Raw genomic sequence first — 18,961 nt, 5'->3', positions numbered from 1 at the left:
GCTGTACCTCTATAAGTCCAAAACTTTTGTGTGGAATTTTTCCAGCTTATTTTTTTTTTTTAATTTACCATATTTTACAAATATCTTATTATCAGTCAGTTCAGTCGCTCAGTCGTGTCCGACTCTTTGCGACCCCATGAATTGCAGCACGCCAGGCCTTCCTGTCCGTCACCACCTCCAGATATTTAAGAAAGTATTTTTACAAAGTAGCAAAAACTTAGTAAATTTATTGTTCAATAGTATCTAGTTATTTTCTCTTTATAAATAGAAATGCATCCATTTTACTTTGTTTTATCTGGCCTTTATTTTTACATTTCTCCCCTTTTAGGACCTTTTTTAAAAAAAGAAAAAACAATTGTGACCAACTTTCAGAGAATTTTATTATGTTGTAGAATACAGGAATTTCTAGTAATCAAAAAACGACAATCTGTAATTGCAAAAAGGGCAAAGTAAGTCCTTCTTATTCAAAGACATCATTTCCTTGGTTCAGTGGTTTTAGAGTCTGAGTTACACCTGAAATTTTCTACAGTGGTTTCTGGAACTATATGTTTTGAAAGATTCATAAGATAAACACAAAGAGTAGTTTGTCATCAATCATTGTCCTAAATCTGAATCTTCAGAGCTGTTTGCTGTCTGGGTTATAATGCAGGTGACATAAAGTCACAGGTAAATAGTAGGTGGTATTAGTTCCCAATGTGGGAGGGACAAAAGGTGACCTCCTGCTTCATTCATAACCAGGTAGATTTGGGGATTAAATGGCTTACTTGCCCCCTGAAGGCTCCTTTTAACAAATGAGCCTTAATTTCTCTGATGTTGGTGAAAGGAGCAGCATAGCCAGGTGTGTAAACCTTTTTCCCTCTTCCGTGTCTCTCTAAAGGATGAGGAAGACTCCTTTGTGATGAAAGCTATCATCCATGCCATCAACGATGACAATGTCCCCGGCCTGCAGCACCTCCTGGGCTCCTTGTCCAACTACGACGTTAACCAGCCCAACAAGGTCTGACACTGTCCTGCCAGGGGGAGTAGGGGTCAGGGGTCATGGTGACTGTGCTCCTCCAAGTCCAAGGTGGAGAGAACCCATCTGCTTCTCCATTCTCCTTTCCTGTATAAACTCCATACTGTGGGGAAAATCACTTCTGCTTAGAAAGTGAATTGAATTAGAAATAAGGTCTTTTTGCGTTGAGGGCCTTTCTTCACACAAGGCCTTTCTATATGCAGCTAGCATGCACCTCTAACCATGAAATTTTATAGGTACTCATCTTGCAAGTGAAAATGTCACTTTTGGTTGTGAATCTAAAAGAGGGCAGGCTACCATGTTCTTCTGTTTCTACTCCTATAAGGCAGGGCAGGTGTGTGCCTGTGGAGACACAGGAAGGTGTCTGGGGCAGCAGTGGTAGTTTAGGCTTTTCCTTTCCTATCAAACCTGAAAAATTGTATTTTTTTTTCTCACCTTTTCCAGCATGGGACTCCTCCATTACTTATTGCTGCTGGCTGTGGGAATATTCAAATACTACAGTTGCTCATTAAGAGAGGCTCAAGAATTGACATCCAGGATAAGGTCATAATTCTGTTTTATTGCAAAAGGAATTATTTTTTAAGTATTTCCAAATGTCTCTAATCATAGAGGTAACAGAGAAAAATACCACATATGCCCTACTTCATTTCTCAGTTTCCTGTAAAGGAAGATGAACTGATTAAGTAGTCTGGTCCCGTCTAACAGGTGATAAGGGAAAAGGCAAACATTCATCTTCCTCATGGCTCTGTTACTCAGCGTCTGCCTTTCTTTGCATCCTGCCCAGATTGACTTCTTACTGATCACATTGACTCAGCGATGTTAATTGATGTTACATTTGGAGAAGTTTTCATTGTCCAGTTAATCTCATCAGAAATGTATTTTCCCACATGTTTATTAGGGTAACAAAATAAGGAGGATATGCTTTGAGGTGTATACCTCACTGGGAGTGTAGACACAAGTGATAACCAGCTAATTGTCATTGCAATGGATCTGTCATCAGCTTCCATAGACTTTCAACAGCACTGTTAATAGCCTAGAACTGGCCCCTGACAATATAGGGAATTCTAACTAGAAGTTGAAATGAAGGTTTTAGGAAAAGAAAAGCAACTTTTTATTTTGAGATAATTCTAGATTAAAGAAAAAAAAAGATCTATAGAGATAATATAGAAAGCTCACTTATCCCTTTCACCCAGCTTTCTGGAATGTTCATGTCTTACATAACCTTGGTCCCTTTGTCAAACCAAAAACTGAAATGGGCTTTTATTCCTCTTGGGAGTTGCTCCTTTGGAGTTTGCCATCACATAAGGAAAGAAATATAGCAAATGAGTGATGTGTGTGTTCGGATCCATCTGGGAGCGTGACTCTGCCTTGGTTTTTGTACAGGGTGGATCCAATGCCATCTACTGGGCCTCTCGGCATGGCCACGTAGATACCTTGAAATTTCTCAGTGAGAACAAATGCCCTCTGGACGTTAAAGACAAGGTAAGCCCACTTCTCTTCTTATGGACAGTGACAAAAGACTGCATTTGAGTGTCGGCATGCCATCTGCATCATGACCCAAAAAATAAGGATTCGGAACCACAATCTTCCTACAGAAAATTTAATTTAGAAGTTTCTTTTTGCTGGGGACTTGGTCTAATACTAAAACCTGATTTTAGCTGAAATATGCCAAGTGGTTGTCATATTATGTGAGCAGTGAACTATTTTCCCCATAACATGAAAACTCAAAAGTTCTGCTAGAAGGACAACCAGAAAGTGACCTGAGTCCTGGTCCTCTTCTCACTTCCCACATGCATGTCTCTTTACTATCATCTTCCTCTTTAACATGACTGACTGCTGACCTTGACCACTGGTACTAGAAGGGGTAATGAGACAGTGCAAGTAAAGTTAAGGCTTTGGGGATAGAAATGTTATAAAAATCATAAATTTAGGAAGATACCCTACTTTGACATACCGTGTTTCATTCAGTCCACACAATACTCCTGTGAATCAGTTGCAGGGCTGGGACTTGCACCTAGGGTTCCTACTTTCTCATCTGTATGTATTCCACTGTGTATGTAACCCTTCTCTGCTTCTAATACTAGTAGACTGATTTGTTATGTTCAGTCAGGGCTGTCATGTACAGTTGTATATCCATACACTGTGCCATATCTAAGGGATAAGGGATGACATTCACATTCCATGTTCAGTTGCTCAGTCATGTTCAACCCTTTGCAACCCCATTGATTGTAGCCCATCAGGGTCCTCTGTCCATGGAATTTTCCAGGCAAGTATACTGGAATGGGTTGTCATTTAAAGACATACTTTTATTATAGCAGTTTTCTGTCAGGTGGCAACAAATATCTCATTCTGTTTTAGATCAGTTTATTCTGACAGTTTTATGGCAGATATAAGTAAAATATCTTAAGAACTTGCATCTATTACTAATTCACAGAATATGTTATTGTAGGGGCTAATGGTAATATTTATAAAAATCTCTGAGGATGTAAGAAATTATATTAAACATAGACAGTGAAATCAGAAACTTGCTAATAAATAAAACCTTGTGTTTAAGTAACTTAATATCAAACAAGGAATTTTGTGTTTTGAAAAAAAAATCACATAGCTGGAAGCATCAGTATATAAAGATTAGGAACATCCATCACAGAAAAGGGAATGGACTCTCAGCTGGCGGGGTGGGTAGGGTGGGTGGTATTACACACAAGAGAAGCTAGGTGTGTGAGTTTAACACTAGCGACGTGGTGGACACCCCACTGCAGGGTCCGTGGCCCAGTCACCAAAGGGGCATCTGCCCTGAGAGGGGCAGGCAGCGCCTCAGGGGAGGACGTGGAGCCAGGCATGTGTGGAAGTGGGCCTCCAGTCCTGTGTATCCTAGTCCCTGGAGACGATTCTCAGGAGGCTCTGACCCTTTGGCTGTGTCTTTTGCAGTCTGGAGAGACAGCCCTTCATGTGGCAGCTCGCTACGGCCACGCTGATGTGGTTCAGTTACTGTGCAGCTTCGGCTCGAATCCCAACTTCCAGGACAAGGTGGGTCACGGTAGCTGATGTCCTCACTTCTTCCGACTCTTTGCATGGATGCGCAGACAACCAAATGATAGGCTTGAGTATCTTGGAGGTGCATCCAAGTTAGGTTTTCTGCTTAAATTACAGAGGGCAGGGACTCAAACAGAAGCACTGCCGTTCATTCATTCATGAATCCTCTGAACAACCCTTCAATTCTCATTTTACAGATGAGGAAACTGAGGCCGAGAGACGTTTGGGAGCTTGCCTAAGATAGCACAGCTCGGTAGTGGTGGAGCCAGTGCTCAGACCCACACAGACTGGTTCCAGAGTCTGTGTTCATAACCACTACAGTGTAACAGCCTCTTGTAGACAGAGATCTGTGTGTCTGATGATGTTGGTCATTAATATGTACACCTGATGACCAATCCTTTTTGTTGAAGCGTGGCTATCTTGGCCCTTTCTCTGCCAGAACAATAATCCATTGATGTGACTCATCTTTATGTGATGTTCGTGTCAGGAATCTTGAGACAGGTTTGTTAGGGGAGTTTTTGCTCAGATCTCCCTCTGTTATTAATGGCAAATGAAGTAAACTATTGCATTTTCACAGGAAAGATGCTGTACATCCACACACGCAAGGGCTCCATTGTTCAGAAGAGCTGAGCCCATGATGCCAGTGGGCTCTGCAAAGTCAATTGTCAGTAAAATGCTGAGAAAGCCGAGTTTGAATTAAGGAAAGGCATCAGACCCAGCCCGTTATTTCATGTTCATGTTTTGCTCCAATAGCTACAAGCCCTTTCTCTCCACTGCCTTGAGTTTGCTGCCAAATTTGGTTAGGGCGCTCACCACGCCTGTCCTTTCTCTCATCTCGTTGCCTTCTCCTCTTCTCTGTGCCTCTCTCCGTGGCCAGGAAGAAGAAACCCCCCTTCACTCTGCTGCCTGGCATGGCTATTACTCTGTGGCCAAAGCCCTTTGTGAAGCCGGCTGCAACGTCAACATGAAGAACAGAGAAGGCGAGACTCCCCTCCTGACAGCCTCCGCCAGGGGCTACCAAGACATCGTGGAGTGTCTGGCTGAGCACGGAGCCGACCTTAATGCATCCGACAAGGTGCTTTGTGGGTGAACGTATCCCTCTTGCTGAAAAGTCATCTAGTGGGGGCTCCGGGGACCACAGGATTTCTCAATCTGTTTACCTAAAATAACTTAGATGCAACAAGTTATAATTATCCTTTCTCTTCTCCAATCTAAAGATACTGTGATTCTCGATTCTGTTTCATAATTAATGTTCATTTGTGGGATGCAGCAAAATTTATGAGATGATCAAATAATTCAAGTCTCTATTTTATTTTTAGCTTTTTTAGCTTTGGAGCAGGTACAGTGATGATCATGGTACCCAAGACAAATCCTCATTTAGGACTGAAATTGGCAACGCACTATTGATTTGTAGATAGACAAAGAAATAAGTGGTCTATTTACTTCCATCACCTGCTATTTTGTAGAAAGACAATAAACTATTCTTATTTGTTTGATAACAATTCTAGACAAGGTTTCCCTTCTTTAATTAAGCAAATTCAACATAATCTTTTCTTACTGTGAACTTATACTACAGTGAAGCTGATGCTACCATCCATGGTGGTTTGGGCACACTGTGTTCATTTAGTCACTGCCCTCTGTGGAGTATTCTCTTGGTCCAGAGCAGCAGTTCTCAAGTGGGCAGTGACTTAGCCCCCAGGTGACATTAGGTAGTGGCTGGAGAAGTATTTTGGGGTCATCAGAGCCAGGATAGGACATCTAGAAGATTAAGACCAGAGGCTCTGTTGAACAGCCTGCAATTCCTAGGACAGGCCCCAAATGTTAACAGTGCTGATGTTGAACAACCCTAGAATAGATGAGTTACAGAAATGCTTCTAAGCTCCCTCTACCCAGCTCCTAAAACTCAGCACATATCTTCACCAGGGGCTCTACAACAGGGAGAATGACTCCCAGGCTGGTGCTGTGTGGGTGCAGAGGTTAAATATGTTATATTTGCTTCTCAGGGCTTCCCTGGTGGCTCAGTGGTAAAGAACCTCCTTCCAATGCAGGTGATGTGGGTTCAGTCCCTGGGTTGGGAAGATCCCCTGGAGAAGGAAATGGCAACCCACTCCAGTATTCTTGCCTGGGAAATCCCATGGACGGAGGAGCCTGGCGGGCTACAGTCCCTGTGGTCACAAAAGAGTCAGACATGACTTAGTGACTAAGCAACAACACTTTGCTTCTCATCTTTGTGACAGCACATCACCTCGCTTTCTCAGTTTCTCAGAGTATAAAATAAAATAATAAACTCTCTACTTAGGAAGTTAGTAAAGATCACTGAGCAGATGTTTTCAAAATACTTGATAAAATAGGCCACTGGAGAACCAACAATGACTTATGTCCCATGAATTCAGACACAAGAAGGAGTGTGGTGTCTTCCCACCTGAATGTAGTGGCCAAGCCTAGATTAATTAAACTGATGTTCAGCTCAGCCCATGATTATTCAGAGTGAGACATGTGGGGCCTCACCTCAACCCCGTGACAAGTAAAGTTTGTGGTTTTTAATCCTCCTTCAGGCTTGGTCCCATTGCCAGTTAAACCTGACCCAGTGAAGCTAGAAAGGCAACCAGCCAGTCCCACATGCCCGGTCAAAAGCACTCACGGCCCTGGTGTTTGTTACAGGATGGACACATTGCCCTACATCTTGCCGTGAGACGATGTCAGATGGAGGTCATCCAGACTCTCATCAGCCAGGGCTGTTCCGTCGATTTCCAAGACAGGCATGGCAACACCCCGCTCCATGTGGCCTGTAAAGATGGCAACGTGCCAATTGTGGTCGCCCTCTGTGAAGCTAACTGCAATTTGGATCTCTCCAACAAGGTAAAGCTGGAGGGAAGATCCCCGCACAGTTCATCCATGTCTCTGTGTCTACCTGTTTCTGGGTTTGGGCAAGTTTCTCTCTTCACTGTTCAAAGTCAGTATTGCTTTTATGGACCTGTTCTTTATCATAGGGCTCTCCACTTTAAGTGTATTTTGCATATGACTTTTTAATAATTTCCTATAGTTTAGTAATTTAATAAATTGTTTAATATTTAATTATTAAATAAATATTATATAGGAATTTATTTAAATTAAATTATTTAAATTCCTATAGACTATTAATTTAATAATAGTCCCAGGAAAGTATTACATTAATACTTCCTGCTGAGACTGGCTTACCATTTATGAACATCTAGAAAGAGAGAGAAGGAGGGAGGGCAGGGGAGAGAGTGTGTGTGTATATGTTCTCTTCCTGGAGAAGAATCAAAGAACATGGTACAAATCGGGGCACTGAGTCTTCAGGAAAACACCTAATGAGTTATGATATGATTGAAATTTCTAGAACCAGATTTCTCCAGCTTCCCCCATTTGGGAGTTTTATGGTCAAAAATTCATAACATCTTTCTTGTGCTAAATACATTTGGTAAGACTAAGGGGATACTATCATTTGGTGAATGATAAAGAAATAAAAATCCCCATATGTTGACTTCTAGAAATTCTAGAAATTAGCTAACACCTTCTCTTTCCCCTAAATGCCATCTAGATTTTCATTACCAAGTATGGTAGAGCAGTTGGATAGTCATGTGGTTTCAGCTCTGTAACTGTATGAAAGGCAAGTGCTATTCTGTTACCATTATGTTAAAAACAAAGTCCAAGTAGAATTAATTTTGTAGTTGCAGGAAATGTTGGTTTATAAGTGGCAGACATGATACCAGCAGAATTTAATATGGTTTGTTTCAGGTAAAAGAATAACTGAAATGCCTGGAAAGTTATGCTTTTACCAAAAGAAAAATAATCTTCTTGCATATTATGTGATTAATTCTATTAGAAATTGAAATAGGTAATCTTCATATTCTGGAAATATGACAAGGCAATAGCCTAAGTCCTAGCCATCAGCTGCTGATTGCTTTCTTAGTTTATCCTTTCCTAATCTTGCCAAGTCAGTTATATAAGTGGCTTAAGGAAGAAACTAAATGTAATATAATATTAAGCAGCATCAAGAGGTTGGCTTTCCTTCCAGGAGTCTTTAAATGAATAAAAAGCAGCTTTAGGGACCTTGTGGCCTCATTTGAACGGCTTTGACGTGGCCATTGTACATGGTGACTTTGTGGGTCTTGCACCTTCAGAAGAACTGGTGTCAGCTTGTTTTTCTCTTCCAGTTTTTTGTTGCTTACTTTAGGGAAGATGATGAGGTCTATAGAGGAACTTAAAAAATGTGCAGCAAAGTAAGAGAAAGGCCTTGTTTCCCCAGAAAGCATATCTGACTTTACATGGACTGACCCTGAAAACCGACAGCGTGGCCGTGGCACAGTGACGGCCATGTCGCCCGGGCAGACGGTCACCCCTTTCCTGTGCCCTGCCGTTTCCTCACCTGAATTCCATTCCCCAGAGACACACACGGCCATTCAGATCCTACTCCTGTCACCAGGATGTGACAGGAGCTTGTCACAATTTCTGACAGTCATTGCCGTGAAACAGGCATTTCCCTATCTGCATTCTTCTCACGTGAAAATCAGGAGACTGGCTATTTAAGTCGGCTGTGTTGGGGAACATGGTAGAAGGGAGGAAATGGACTATACAGACAGCACACCCTTAACCCTTTGTTCCCTTCTGAATTGGCTCTTCTGGATCAGCAAAGGGAGAAAAAGCATGTTGACACTTGCACAGGTATACACTCACATGCATACACACACACACACACACACACACACACAGATGTGCACACACACCCAGGATCCTGCCCAAGAATTCCGTGCCTGCCAGGTATTGATAAATGAATGCCTTTTTCTGACAACACTGTGCCAGGTACGATGTGAGGGGGCTGGGAGGTGGGCAGCAGGGAATGACTCCTGTGCTCAGGCTGCTTGCAGACAGACACAGGGACATTTCACTATAAGAGCATCTCGTGTTATAACCACTACTGTGATAGAGACACTGGCGCTCCAGAAGCATGGGCATCTGGAGACTAAAGAAACTGGGAAAAGCTGTTCAGAGGTGATTATTTTAAATGATTGGGATTTGGACAGATGGAGAAGAGGGGGAATGCAATATTTCAAGAAGACGGAGGCAGCCAGGAAGGGGAATTGAGTCCAGATGGTGAAAGACCTTGAATATAATGCTAAGGAGTTTGAGTTTTGTTCGGTCAAACATTGGAGGCCATCAAACTGTAAACTCTCCTAGTCTTTTATTCATCATATGTCTCTTCCTTGACCTTTTTCCTTTCTATAAAACCATTCATCTTGTTACCCAGGACTGTCTTCCTTACACAGAAATCCAAGCACTTCCTCCAAATCTTCCAAACCAACTCCTTACTTTTCACTTTAGCTCTGGGGTATTTGAAAGCTTCATATCTGCTTTCTAAATGACTCTAGGAGCTAACAGTAAACAAAAGATAAATATGCACACACGCTGCAGCATTACTTATAGTAGCAAGAAATGGAACCACCTTAAGTGTCCATCCTCAGCAGGCTAACTAAATAAGTTATGATATATTTATATATTGGATATTATTCAGGTATCTGAAAGAATGTAATAGATTTCCTTATAGATGTGGAAAAGTATTCACAGTCTGTTGTCAGATGAATGAAGCAAGTTGACAGAATGGAAGGTAGAATATGATTATGTCTTCGCTTTTCAAATTATTTCTCTCCACTTATGAATTCATAGAGAAAAGGTTTGCGTGGGGCTAGCTCTGAGTGGGGGAACTTGGGGGAACGGAAGAAAAGCACTTCATTTTTCTACTGTGTATCCTTCTATGTTGTTTGGATATTCTAAATGAGCATGTGTCAACTTCTTAACAAAAACCTACATTTATTTGCACATAAAACAGTACAAAACAGAGACAGCCCAACTTGCTCAGTTCATAATTTCCATTGTGCAAAGTAATTTATTTTTTTCTGATTTCCCCAGAGCAAAAGAAAAACCTTAAGTTCCAGGAGTTCCCTGGTAACCTAGTGGTTGGAATTCTGGGCTTTCACTGCTGCCATGGCCCAGATTCAGTCCTGGTCAAGAGCTGAGATACCACAAGCTGTGTGGTGCAGCCAAAAAAGAAAAAAAATCTGTTTAAATACCTTTGTTGTTGTTCAGTCACTCAGTTGTGTCCGACTCTTTGTGACCCCGTAGACTGCAGCACTCCAGGCTGATTAAGTTCTGTTTGTTAAGTTATTCAACCCAAACAACCTAATATTTCAGGAGTTGATGGAACAAATGATTCACATAAATTGGAAGAAAGCTATTTTTATTTAATTCTCAGTTGACCACAGTTGTGTACTAATGGAAGGTGTGTGCTTGTTGGGCACCTCACGACTCTTTAAACTTTGGACTCAGAGTGGACACCACCACCCCATATCCTGTTCTATGTGGATCTTCACAAGAGACCTGCTTTGTATCACAGCCGCCGCCAACCCCGTGCTGTGCATACACAATGTCACTGAAAGGAAGGCAGTCCCAGCTAATTTGAGACACTGAACTACCTGAAGCTAGTAGTTTCCCTGGTGTCTGAATCTGCTGGTTCCATCAAAAATTTAAAATATTCCTCAGCACCCCCTTGAGTATACCGCACTGCCCCCAGATACCTTGGCACATGGTGTGGGAGCCGTAGGCAATCAAAAATGCTGGGTACGGCCTTGGCGTTTCACTTCATTAGAGCATCTTCACTTTCTGTCCTTCCATGCCTTCTTCCCTTGCTGTATCTAAATCTGAGCCACAGTGCAAATCTTTCCGGAACTCTGGGGCCTTCAGCCCTGACTCATGCCTCCTTTCTGCCAGCACAGCAGGAGACTTAATTTAGTTATTTTATGATAAGCCTCCCACTCTTTCAGCCTTTGAAGTTTTATTTTAAAGTCACTCTGTTAGCTGAGAAATAACTTGAAAACATTTTGTTTGGCTTGCCTCGCCGAGGAGATGGCAAGTTTCTGGAGAGAGGAGACCTGGCCTCCTGTCTCTTCCCGGTGGCTCCCAGATCCTTACACAGTGCTGGCCCCGTGAGATCCCTCCACACACGTCATCCTCAGCCGCAAGAGTGAGGACTCTCCCGGGTCTTTTTGTCTCCCGCAGTATGGACGGACGCCTCTGCACCTTGCCGCCAACAACGGGATTCTGGACGTGGTCCGCTACCTGTGTCTGATGGGCGCCAATGTGGAGGCGCTGACCTCGGTGAGTAGCCCTCTGGCAGGAGAAAATGACTGCAAATGCCTCAGGCCTCAAGGGCACGAGAGGGAAGGGATTGCTTGGCAACTGCACTGCAAAGCAGACAGGCTGCTATTAAGCTCCAGCTCCCCCACAGGCAGTTATGTAAACATCTGCCCACACAAAGCCAGGGTAAGATCTTGTTAATGCCTCATCCTCTTCTTTCCCCAGACCCGCACTGCCAGGAACACCTGCTGTTTCCCACTAGCCTTTTCATTTCCTGTGTTATACAACGGGCCTTCATGTTTTGCGTTACCTTGTGTGTTTGTCTTTTCTAAATGTGCCCCCTCCACTGTGGGGGACTGGCGGGGCCATGGGCTTTCAGAGAGGGACGAGGAAGGCCCCTCGGTGTGGGAAGGAACAGGTGACAAGAGCTGTCCTCTCGTCTTTGAAAAGTCTGGCTTTGCTCTTAGGCCTGCGTGCATGCAGTCGTGTCTGACTCTCTGTGACCCCATGAACTGTAACCCACCAGGCTCATCTGTCCACAGGATTCTCCAGATACTGGAGTGGGTTGCCATGCCCTTCTCCAGGGGATCTTCCCAACCCCAGGGATCTAACCCACATCTCTTATGTCTCCTGCATTGGCAGGTGGGTTTTTTACCACTAGCGTCACCTGGGAAACCACAGCATATTTTAAAATGAGGTTTCTTTAGTTTCCCTCACTCCTGACACTCCCCATTCCAGACCTGGTACCTCCCTGAAGAAGAAACCCTTTGATCCTCATTTCGAGGATACTAGAGAGGAATAATGTGTCTGTGGATGAGATATGGTTGCTGTTTTACAGCTGCAGTGAAACATTATCTTTTGAGCTGTTTCTGGCCCGGCAGTGGGTTGAGTCTCCACTGGCTCATGTGGGAGATTCCTAAAACTCACAAGAGCTTCGCTAACATAAATTGTTTCTTTAGAGGAGACCCCCTGGAGTTTTAAAACATGGCAGCTAACCTTGGGAAAATCAGGGATCTGAAGCTGGATACAGGGGATGGCAAACTGTGGACCACAGACCAAATTCAGCCTGCTGCCGGCTTCTGTTAATAAAGTTTTATTGGGACACTGCCATGCCTGTTGTTTACATATTGTCTGCAGCCATCTTCACTCTTCAAGGGGAGACTTGAGCAATTGCAGCAGAGACCCTACGGCCCTCAGAGCCCCAAATATCTGCTCTCGGGCCCTTTACAGAAAATGGTTGCTAACCCCTGGCTTAGAGCATTGCCTCCCTGGCTGCACAAATGTGACGAGAATGTCATTCCCTCCCCACAAGCAGGGGTTCTCTTTTATGCAGTGTTGAGCCCTGAACTGGGCTCCTCTGCAGGCCCAGTGATGACCAGTGCTCTACATGGGACTGGACCTTCTTAGGGCACTTGCTCACCTATCACAAGCCCACCCACAGCCACCTATGAACCTGATGTGCCATTATCAAATCTTCCCCAACCATGTCTAGGCACTCAGTCTAGTTACTCCACAATAGAGCACTTATAAACATTTTTATGAGAAGAAATTTTTTTTAATAGATGTTGCCTCATAAAAAGTAAACTGCCGACAATGGCTGTGAAGATGCCAGCAGCTGCTCCTACCAGCCTGGCAGTGTGGGTCCAAGTCTTGGGCCTCTGCTGGGTCCTCAGGCTTCCCCGTGACCTCTGTGAAAGTGAAGTGAAAGTTGCTCAGACGCGTCTGACTCTTTGCGACCCCATGGACTGTAGCCTGCCACACTCCTCTGTCATGGAGTTCTCCAGGCAAGAATACTGGAGTGGGTTGCCGTTCCCTTCTCCAGGGAATCTTCCTGACGCAGGAAGGAATCGAACCGGGGTCTGCTGCCTTGCAGATGGACTCTTTGCCAGCTGAGCTTCCAGGGAAGCCCTCTGTGAGGCCACAGTTACCTCCCCGTGCCTTCCCCACGGCAGCTGCCCCCCAGCCTCGGGCTTCCCCTCTGGAGGCTCTCAGGTGAACCTCCACTCCCTGCCCACCCCAGCTCACTGCAGATGCTCCTTCTCGGTCCTGCGAGTCCGCTTCCTGGGGGCTCCATTGTTTATTCATTCAACAGATACTGAGCACATGCCACACTCCAGACAGACGCGGGGACACAGTGGGGCCGCGATAGGCGAGCTGCCCTCCCTTGAGAAACTTCCAGTCTAGTGGGAGAGAGTCAGAACCAAGGGTCACAGTGAATATGCAGCTTCAGAGTGGGACCTCAGCCAGTTGGGAGCCAGGGTCCCCAGGAGTTTCCAGAGGTCAGGAGCACTCCTCAGAGAGAGAGGAGGACAGTCTGAGCCCAGAGGAAGGACTGTGGGCTGGAGCACAGGGGGATGGCGGGGCTGGATGTACCTGGCCTCCCCAGCAGGCGTGGTGGAAACCACGCTCACTCCACCGGAAAGGCGTTATCATGGAGGTGCCCCAATGCAGGCCTAGGCTGGCTCCATAGAAGGACAGCGTGCTGCCTACATCATTCTAAACTTTCTAATAGCCACATCTGATGAGGAAAAAGACAGGAAGTCAGTATCAGTCAGTTACTAAAAGTAATATATGAAGTAATATATTTTGCACATCATATGCCAAATATTATCATTTTGACTTGCAATCATTATTTTTGAATTACTGAGATATGTCCAGTTCTCCGATTTAAGTCTTCAAAATCTGTCTGATTTAAGTTCTCTGATTTAAGTCTTCATCCACAGCACATCTTAGCTCCACATTTCCAGCCCCAGGAGCTGCGTGGGGAGTGGAAAGTGAAAATGAAAGTGTTAAGTCGCTCAGTCATATCTGACTGTTTGCGACCCCATGGACTGTAGCCCACCAGGCTCCTCTGTCCGTGGAATTCGGCTGCCGCATTATGGACAACACCCTCCAGCCCGTTTTGTCAGCCAGCTTTTCTCCTCTGCCTGACCGCACAGTTCTTCCCGGTCAGCACCACCGCCCTCGACCCTACAGCGCCCCCTAGCTGCTATCTTTCCTCTCCCAGCCTGTCCTCCGCCAGGATGGCTGGAAAGTCTTCTGACTGTCTGGTTCTCTTTTTCCTTGCTTCCCACTTCTCCTCGACCCGCCAGTCTGTCGTCGAATCCCTGAGACTCAGCAGAGGGAGTCACCTCGCTTTTTTGTTGTTATTTAGTCGCTAAGTCATGTCTGACTCTTTGCGACCCCATGGACCATAGAGCCCAGCAGGCTCCTTTGTCCTTGGGATTTCCCAGGCAAGAATACTGGAGTGGGTTGCCATTTCCTCCTCCGGGGGATCTTCCTGACACAGAGATTGAACCCATGTCTCCTGCTTGGTGAGAGGATTCTTTACCACTGAGCCGCCTGGGAAGCCCGTCAAAACTTCTTTGTTGTAAAATAAGACAGATCTTCTGTTTAAGAAAGGACAGGGACAAAAGAACTTGGTGAATTTGACAAACGCCTTTGTAGCCCCATTGAGATCTAGAAACAGAACTTCAGAGGCCACCCCAGAAGCTCCCAGTGACCTGTCCCAGCCACAGTGCACCCCAAACCCCCACCCCGAGTGTAAGCCCCACTCTGACTTTGTAGTTCTCTAAGCATTTCCTTTCTTGCCTTTCTTTGATGTCTTTCTCACCTACGAGCCGGCTGTCACATCTAGTTATCTCTTCCTTGACACCCACCCCTGCCTTGGATAAGAAAATCCTACTTGCCCTTCTTCCCCTCCCACCTCTGCTGCCCTCCTCCAGCTCTAGGTCTTCTTGCTGCTGCTCCACCCCACCTGGCCAGCTACCCTCCCACTCTCTGCCCCCTGCTCCTCTGAGAAGCCCCATGGCTGCAGCTGCACCTGGGAACTCAGACCTGCATCCGGTATCTCCAGCCCTGTTTGACCCCTGAGCACTGGGACCAAGCCTTGCTATGTCTGCTGTCTCAGGGCCTTTGCACTTGCTGTTTTGTTGTTGTTGTTGTTATTTGCTTTTGTTTTCCTTTTGCAAAACTTCCTTGGGTATCCAAATGGCTTCCTCTCTCACCTTCAGGTTTTGACTCAAAGGTCACCTTCTCAATGATGTCAGCCTCCTAGACCACTGTGCATGACAAGGAAGGCAGAAAGTGCTGGGCTCACTTGTGGGCCAGCTTCAGAGCTGGCACCTTGCTTAGCATAAGACTGGGATGAGGGGATCTAGCTCCTACCCCTGTCCTTCTTGGACGGAAAGATGGGGAGGGGGATGTTGGGGACACTGTCAGCTCTTTTTTTGTTAATGACTGCCGCTTGCTTTTTCTGCTCTTGGTGCTTCATTTATTTGTTTTTCTCTAATCTGCTCAAGAACCTTTGCAGTAGATTGTCATTTCTCATCTCATGGATGAAGAAACCCAGGCTCTAGGAGGCCAAGTGACTGACCACAGAGTCTGGGAGGGGTGGAATCTGAATTAAACCTGGTGCTTCTCACTCTGGAGTTCAGCCTCTTTCCAGACACTGGCAAAGAGTTCTTTTGGAAGCTGAACAGTGTCCTTCAGAGCAATACGTTTTGCAAACTGTAAAGTACCATGCAAACATAAGGAAGTATTAGTGGAGTTTTCCTGTCATTTGAGAGACTTGACAGCAGATAGTAACTTTGCCAGTGAACAAACATCCTGTGTCTGTGTGCTATGCAGGTCTAAGGCCTTTGAGAGAAATCTATGGTCAGTCACAGCAGAAGACAGAAGATTTTAAGTTGAGGCTCAGGTTTCTTCCAACTGAGGCAATGGTTCCAAAACCTATTGGAACTATTGCTTTAGTTGGAAGCCATTCTATTGGCTGCACAATAGAATCACCTGGGAGGGCTTAGAACCCTGATGTCCAGGTCACACCTCAGAAAGGTAGAAGCTGAGTATGCGGGTAGGAACCAGGCAGCAGAAGTTCTTAAAGACCCCAGTGATTCCAGGGTGCCATGAGGTTTGAGAAGTAAGGCCTGTCCTTATCATGTCAGTAAGGACCTAGGCAGTTTGGTATGACCCCCTAGTTTGGATGCGGTGTCTGACAACTTACCTCATTCACCCCAAAGCAAACTAGAAGCTTTTGTCTGCCCACAGGGGCCTCTGCAGGACTTGACAGCGGGGAGTGGGCAGAGAGAGGTGGGCAGCATGAGTGTAGAGCATGCCTCCCGGGAGCACCCACCAGAGCTCCGACCACAGCCTGTGACCATACTTCTCAACTGGGCAGTTTCACTGCTCAGGAAACATTTGGCAATGTCCAGAGACACTGGACTTCCCTTGTGGCTCAGATGGTAAAGGGCTTCCCGTGTAACTCAAACAGTAAAGAATCCACCTGCAATGTGGGAGACCTGGGTTCGATCCCTGGGTTGGGAAGAGCCACTGGAGAAGAGCATGGCAACCCATTCCATTATTTTTGCCTGGAGAATCCCCATGGACAGAGGAGCCTGGTGGGCTACAGTCCTTGGAAGTCACAAAGAGTCAGACATGACTGAGTGACTAAGCACAGCTTAGAGACGCGGGGTTGGCACAGCTGGTGCGGGGGAAATCTGCTGGTGTCTAGTGGTGGAGGCCAGGGTACTGCTTGACATCTCACAGTGTACAGGACAGCCTCCCATGGGAGGGAATCGTCCTGGCCAGAATGTCAGCGGTGCCAAGACTGAGATGATGTGCTGATTGGAATTGTGACCTGGGCTGCGAGATTGGCAGGTGTGCCGTCAGGCAGATCCAGGCATCCCCCTGCTTCCTCAGGAATGGTGCTTGAACTGTCCCTAGTAAACACTGACAGATGGGCCAAAGGCTGCTTAGTCTTCTCATTTAAGAAATACTGCTTTTATCTCTTTGGAAATTGCTTCTCATCTTTTCTACTTTTAAATTTGTAATGATTCCTAAGCTGCAGCAGAGCAGTCCCTCAGTCTCCGATCCCTGCTCTGTGGTGGGTGAACAACCAGCGTTCCCACCGCCCGGGAGCACCTCGGAGGTTACTACGCCCAACGCTCTGACACTATGAGGAGGCGCTTGGAAAACGTTAGCCGTCATCGTGCATGTTCACAGCCTGGAAACAAATTTGTTCAGTATGAAACTGCAGCCCTGTGAAAATTCTCCAATTAAAATGCAAACACTGAATTGCCGTGGACCCTTATTTCCCCCTTTTATGTTTCACTGAAGATCTTCAGATCCAAATTGTCTGTAAAACTCAGCCTTTTCTTTGAAATGCACAGTAATTAACCAGTAACTAGCTTGATAGGAGTGCTGAGGTTTGTCCCTGGAAGGATTCTAAGACATTAGCTTCCACTAACTAGAATTTGGCAGCTAATGACAGTCTTTATCGTTGGCCTAATTGGAGGGAGGTTCAGGATGCAGAGTAATCTGCCTGCTAATGAGGTGCCTGGTTTGATTAAAGCCTGTGGACCTGAGACATCTTGCCTTTGGACCTCAAGCACCAATGCATGTTTTTTTTCCTACTTTTCTCATCTTCCTTTCCTGGACAATCAGTGAAATAAGGATTACACAGAAAAGGGAATAATTCAGGACAGGGTCTTTTGTCCACCTTATTTGCTTCTGATGCCTATTACACTGTTTCTGTCTCAAAAGGTGATGTTGGTGTGTGGAACACACAGTTCTCTGCAGTGAAGGAAAAAACTAATCATTTATCTCCAACAGGATGGAAAGACAGCAGAAGATCTTGCAAAATCGGAACAGCATGAACATGTAGCTGGTCTCCTCACAAGACTCCGAAAGGTGAGAATTTTGTGCTCTGAAATGCTCTGTGCTTTTTATGTGAAAAATTCTGTCTTGTCCCTTAAAATCGCTGAAAATGAACACTCTGTTGGACACACAGGTGGTACCAAAAGGCACCTGTCCTGGGCTGCGGTTTGCTTATCAGTTTGCATAAATGTGTCGGCTACCTCTCTGGTTTCTTCTTCTGTGTTAGGACTTGGAAATCACTGGCCTGTTTTTGCAGTCACTGTGCCCGATTTTCCTCCTCTCACCCTGTCTATAATACCTGCCCCCTGTGAAGTAGAGGGGAAATGAAAAAGCCAACCCTGCTTCTTTCTTTCTTAATGTTTCAAGCTCCAAAATATCACATATGCTCCAGCTTATCAAACTTCATGGCTTAAGGTTTAAGAAGACATGACAAAAATAAATAAATGGAGGTATGCCGTTTCAGCCCACATCGCAGCAGTGTGTACTGAGAGACTTCGAAATAGTCACACCCTTTAAGTTAGGGATTCTCTGTCTGTGACTCTATCCTAAAGAAATGAAAGAAAGGCATTTTAAAAAAGTTGTATGCACAAAGATGTCCGTTGCAGTGTTATTTATAAAAATTGGCAATAAAAATTGTATATGTTGGATGACCAACAATAATGTCTGATAAACTGTCATACAGCTATAAAATGGAATGGATTTTGGCCTTTAAAATGTTCTTGAAGATGTTTTAGTAACAGGAATTTAATGTTTAGGATGTTCCTAGGCTGCAAAGCAGATGAATTATGTGCACATTATAATTCCAGCTATGTTTTTTAAAATACATAGAAAATGTTAACAGTGATGTCTTTGGGTTTTGCTTTCTTAATTAGCAGTCTCTTCTTTACACATAACTGATTTTTCCAAACTTCCTATAATAATCACATAATAATTTTTTTTAAAAAAGGAAAATGTTATAGAAATTTTAAAAATTACTGAGTTAATTTAAGTGTTCATGAAAAAGTATTATTTAAAATAAGTTCAGGGTATCCTACAAAGATCCTGCCATAGAAATTGAAAAGTGCCTGGGGGAGGGATAAAAATGTCTTAACTTTCACAGCTACTAAA

General features: G+C 44.8%; 1 protein-coding gene across 7 annotated transcripts in view; it reads left to right on the top strand.

Moving 5' to 3' along the window:
• Positions 1-18,961, top strand: part of DAPK1 (death associated protein kinase 1) — a 205,820-nt gene that overhangs the window by 152,473 nt on the left and 34,386 nt on the right. For all 7 annotated transcript variants that reach the window (XM_061163707.1, XM_061163703.1, XM_061163701.1 and 4 more), the window contains exons 12-19: positions 878-997; positions 1,460-1,558; positions 2,399-2,497; positions 3,944-4,042; positions 4,926-5,123; positions 6,710-6,907; positions 11,123-11,221; positions 17,810-17,887. In XM_061163707.1, coding sequence (XP_061019690.1) covers positions 878-997; positions 1,460-1,558; positions 2,399-2,497; positions 3,944-4,042; positions 4,926-5,123; positions 6,710-6,907; positions 11,123-11,221; positions 17,810-17,887 — 990 coding nt within the window. The remainder of the gene's footprint in view (positions 1-877; positions 998-1,459; positions 1,559-2,398; positions 2,498-3,943; positions 4,043-4,925; positions 5,124-6,709; positions 6,908-11,122; positions 11,222-17,809; positions 17,888-18,961) is intronic.

The sequence above is a fragment of the Dama dama genome, chromosome 16, assembly GCF_033118175.1.
Source record: "Dama dama isolate Ldn47 chromosome 16, ASM3311817v1, whole genome shotgun sequence".
In the NCBI taxonomy this organism is placed as follows: domain Eukaryota; kingdom Metazoa; phylum Chordata; class Mammalia; order Artiodactyla; family Cervidae; genus Dama; species Dama dama.
The sequence above is the reverse complement of the archived record's forward strand: the minus strand, read 5'-3'. Positions and strand labels throughout refer to the sequence as shown.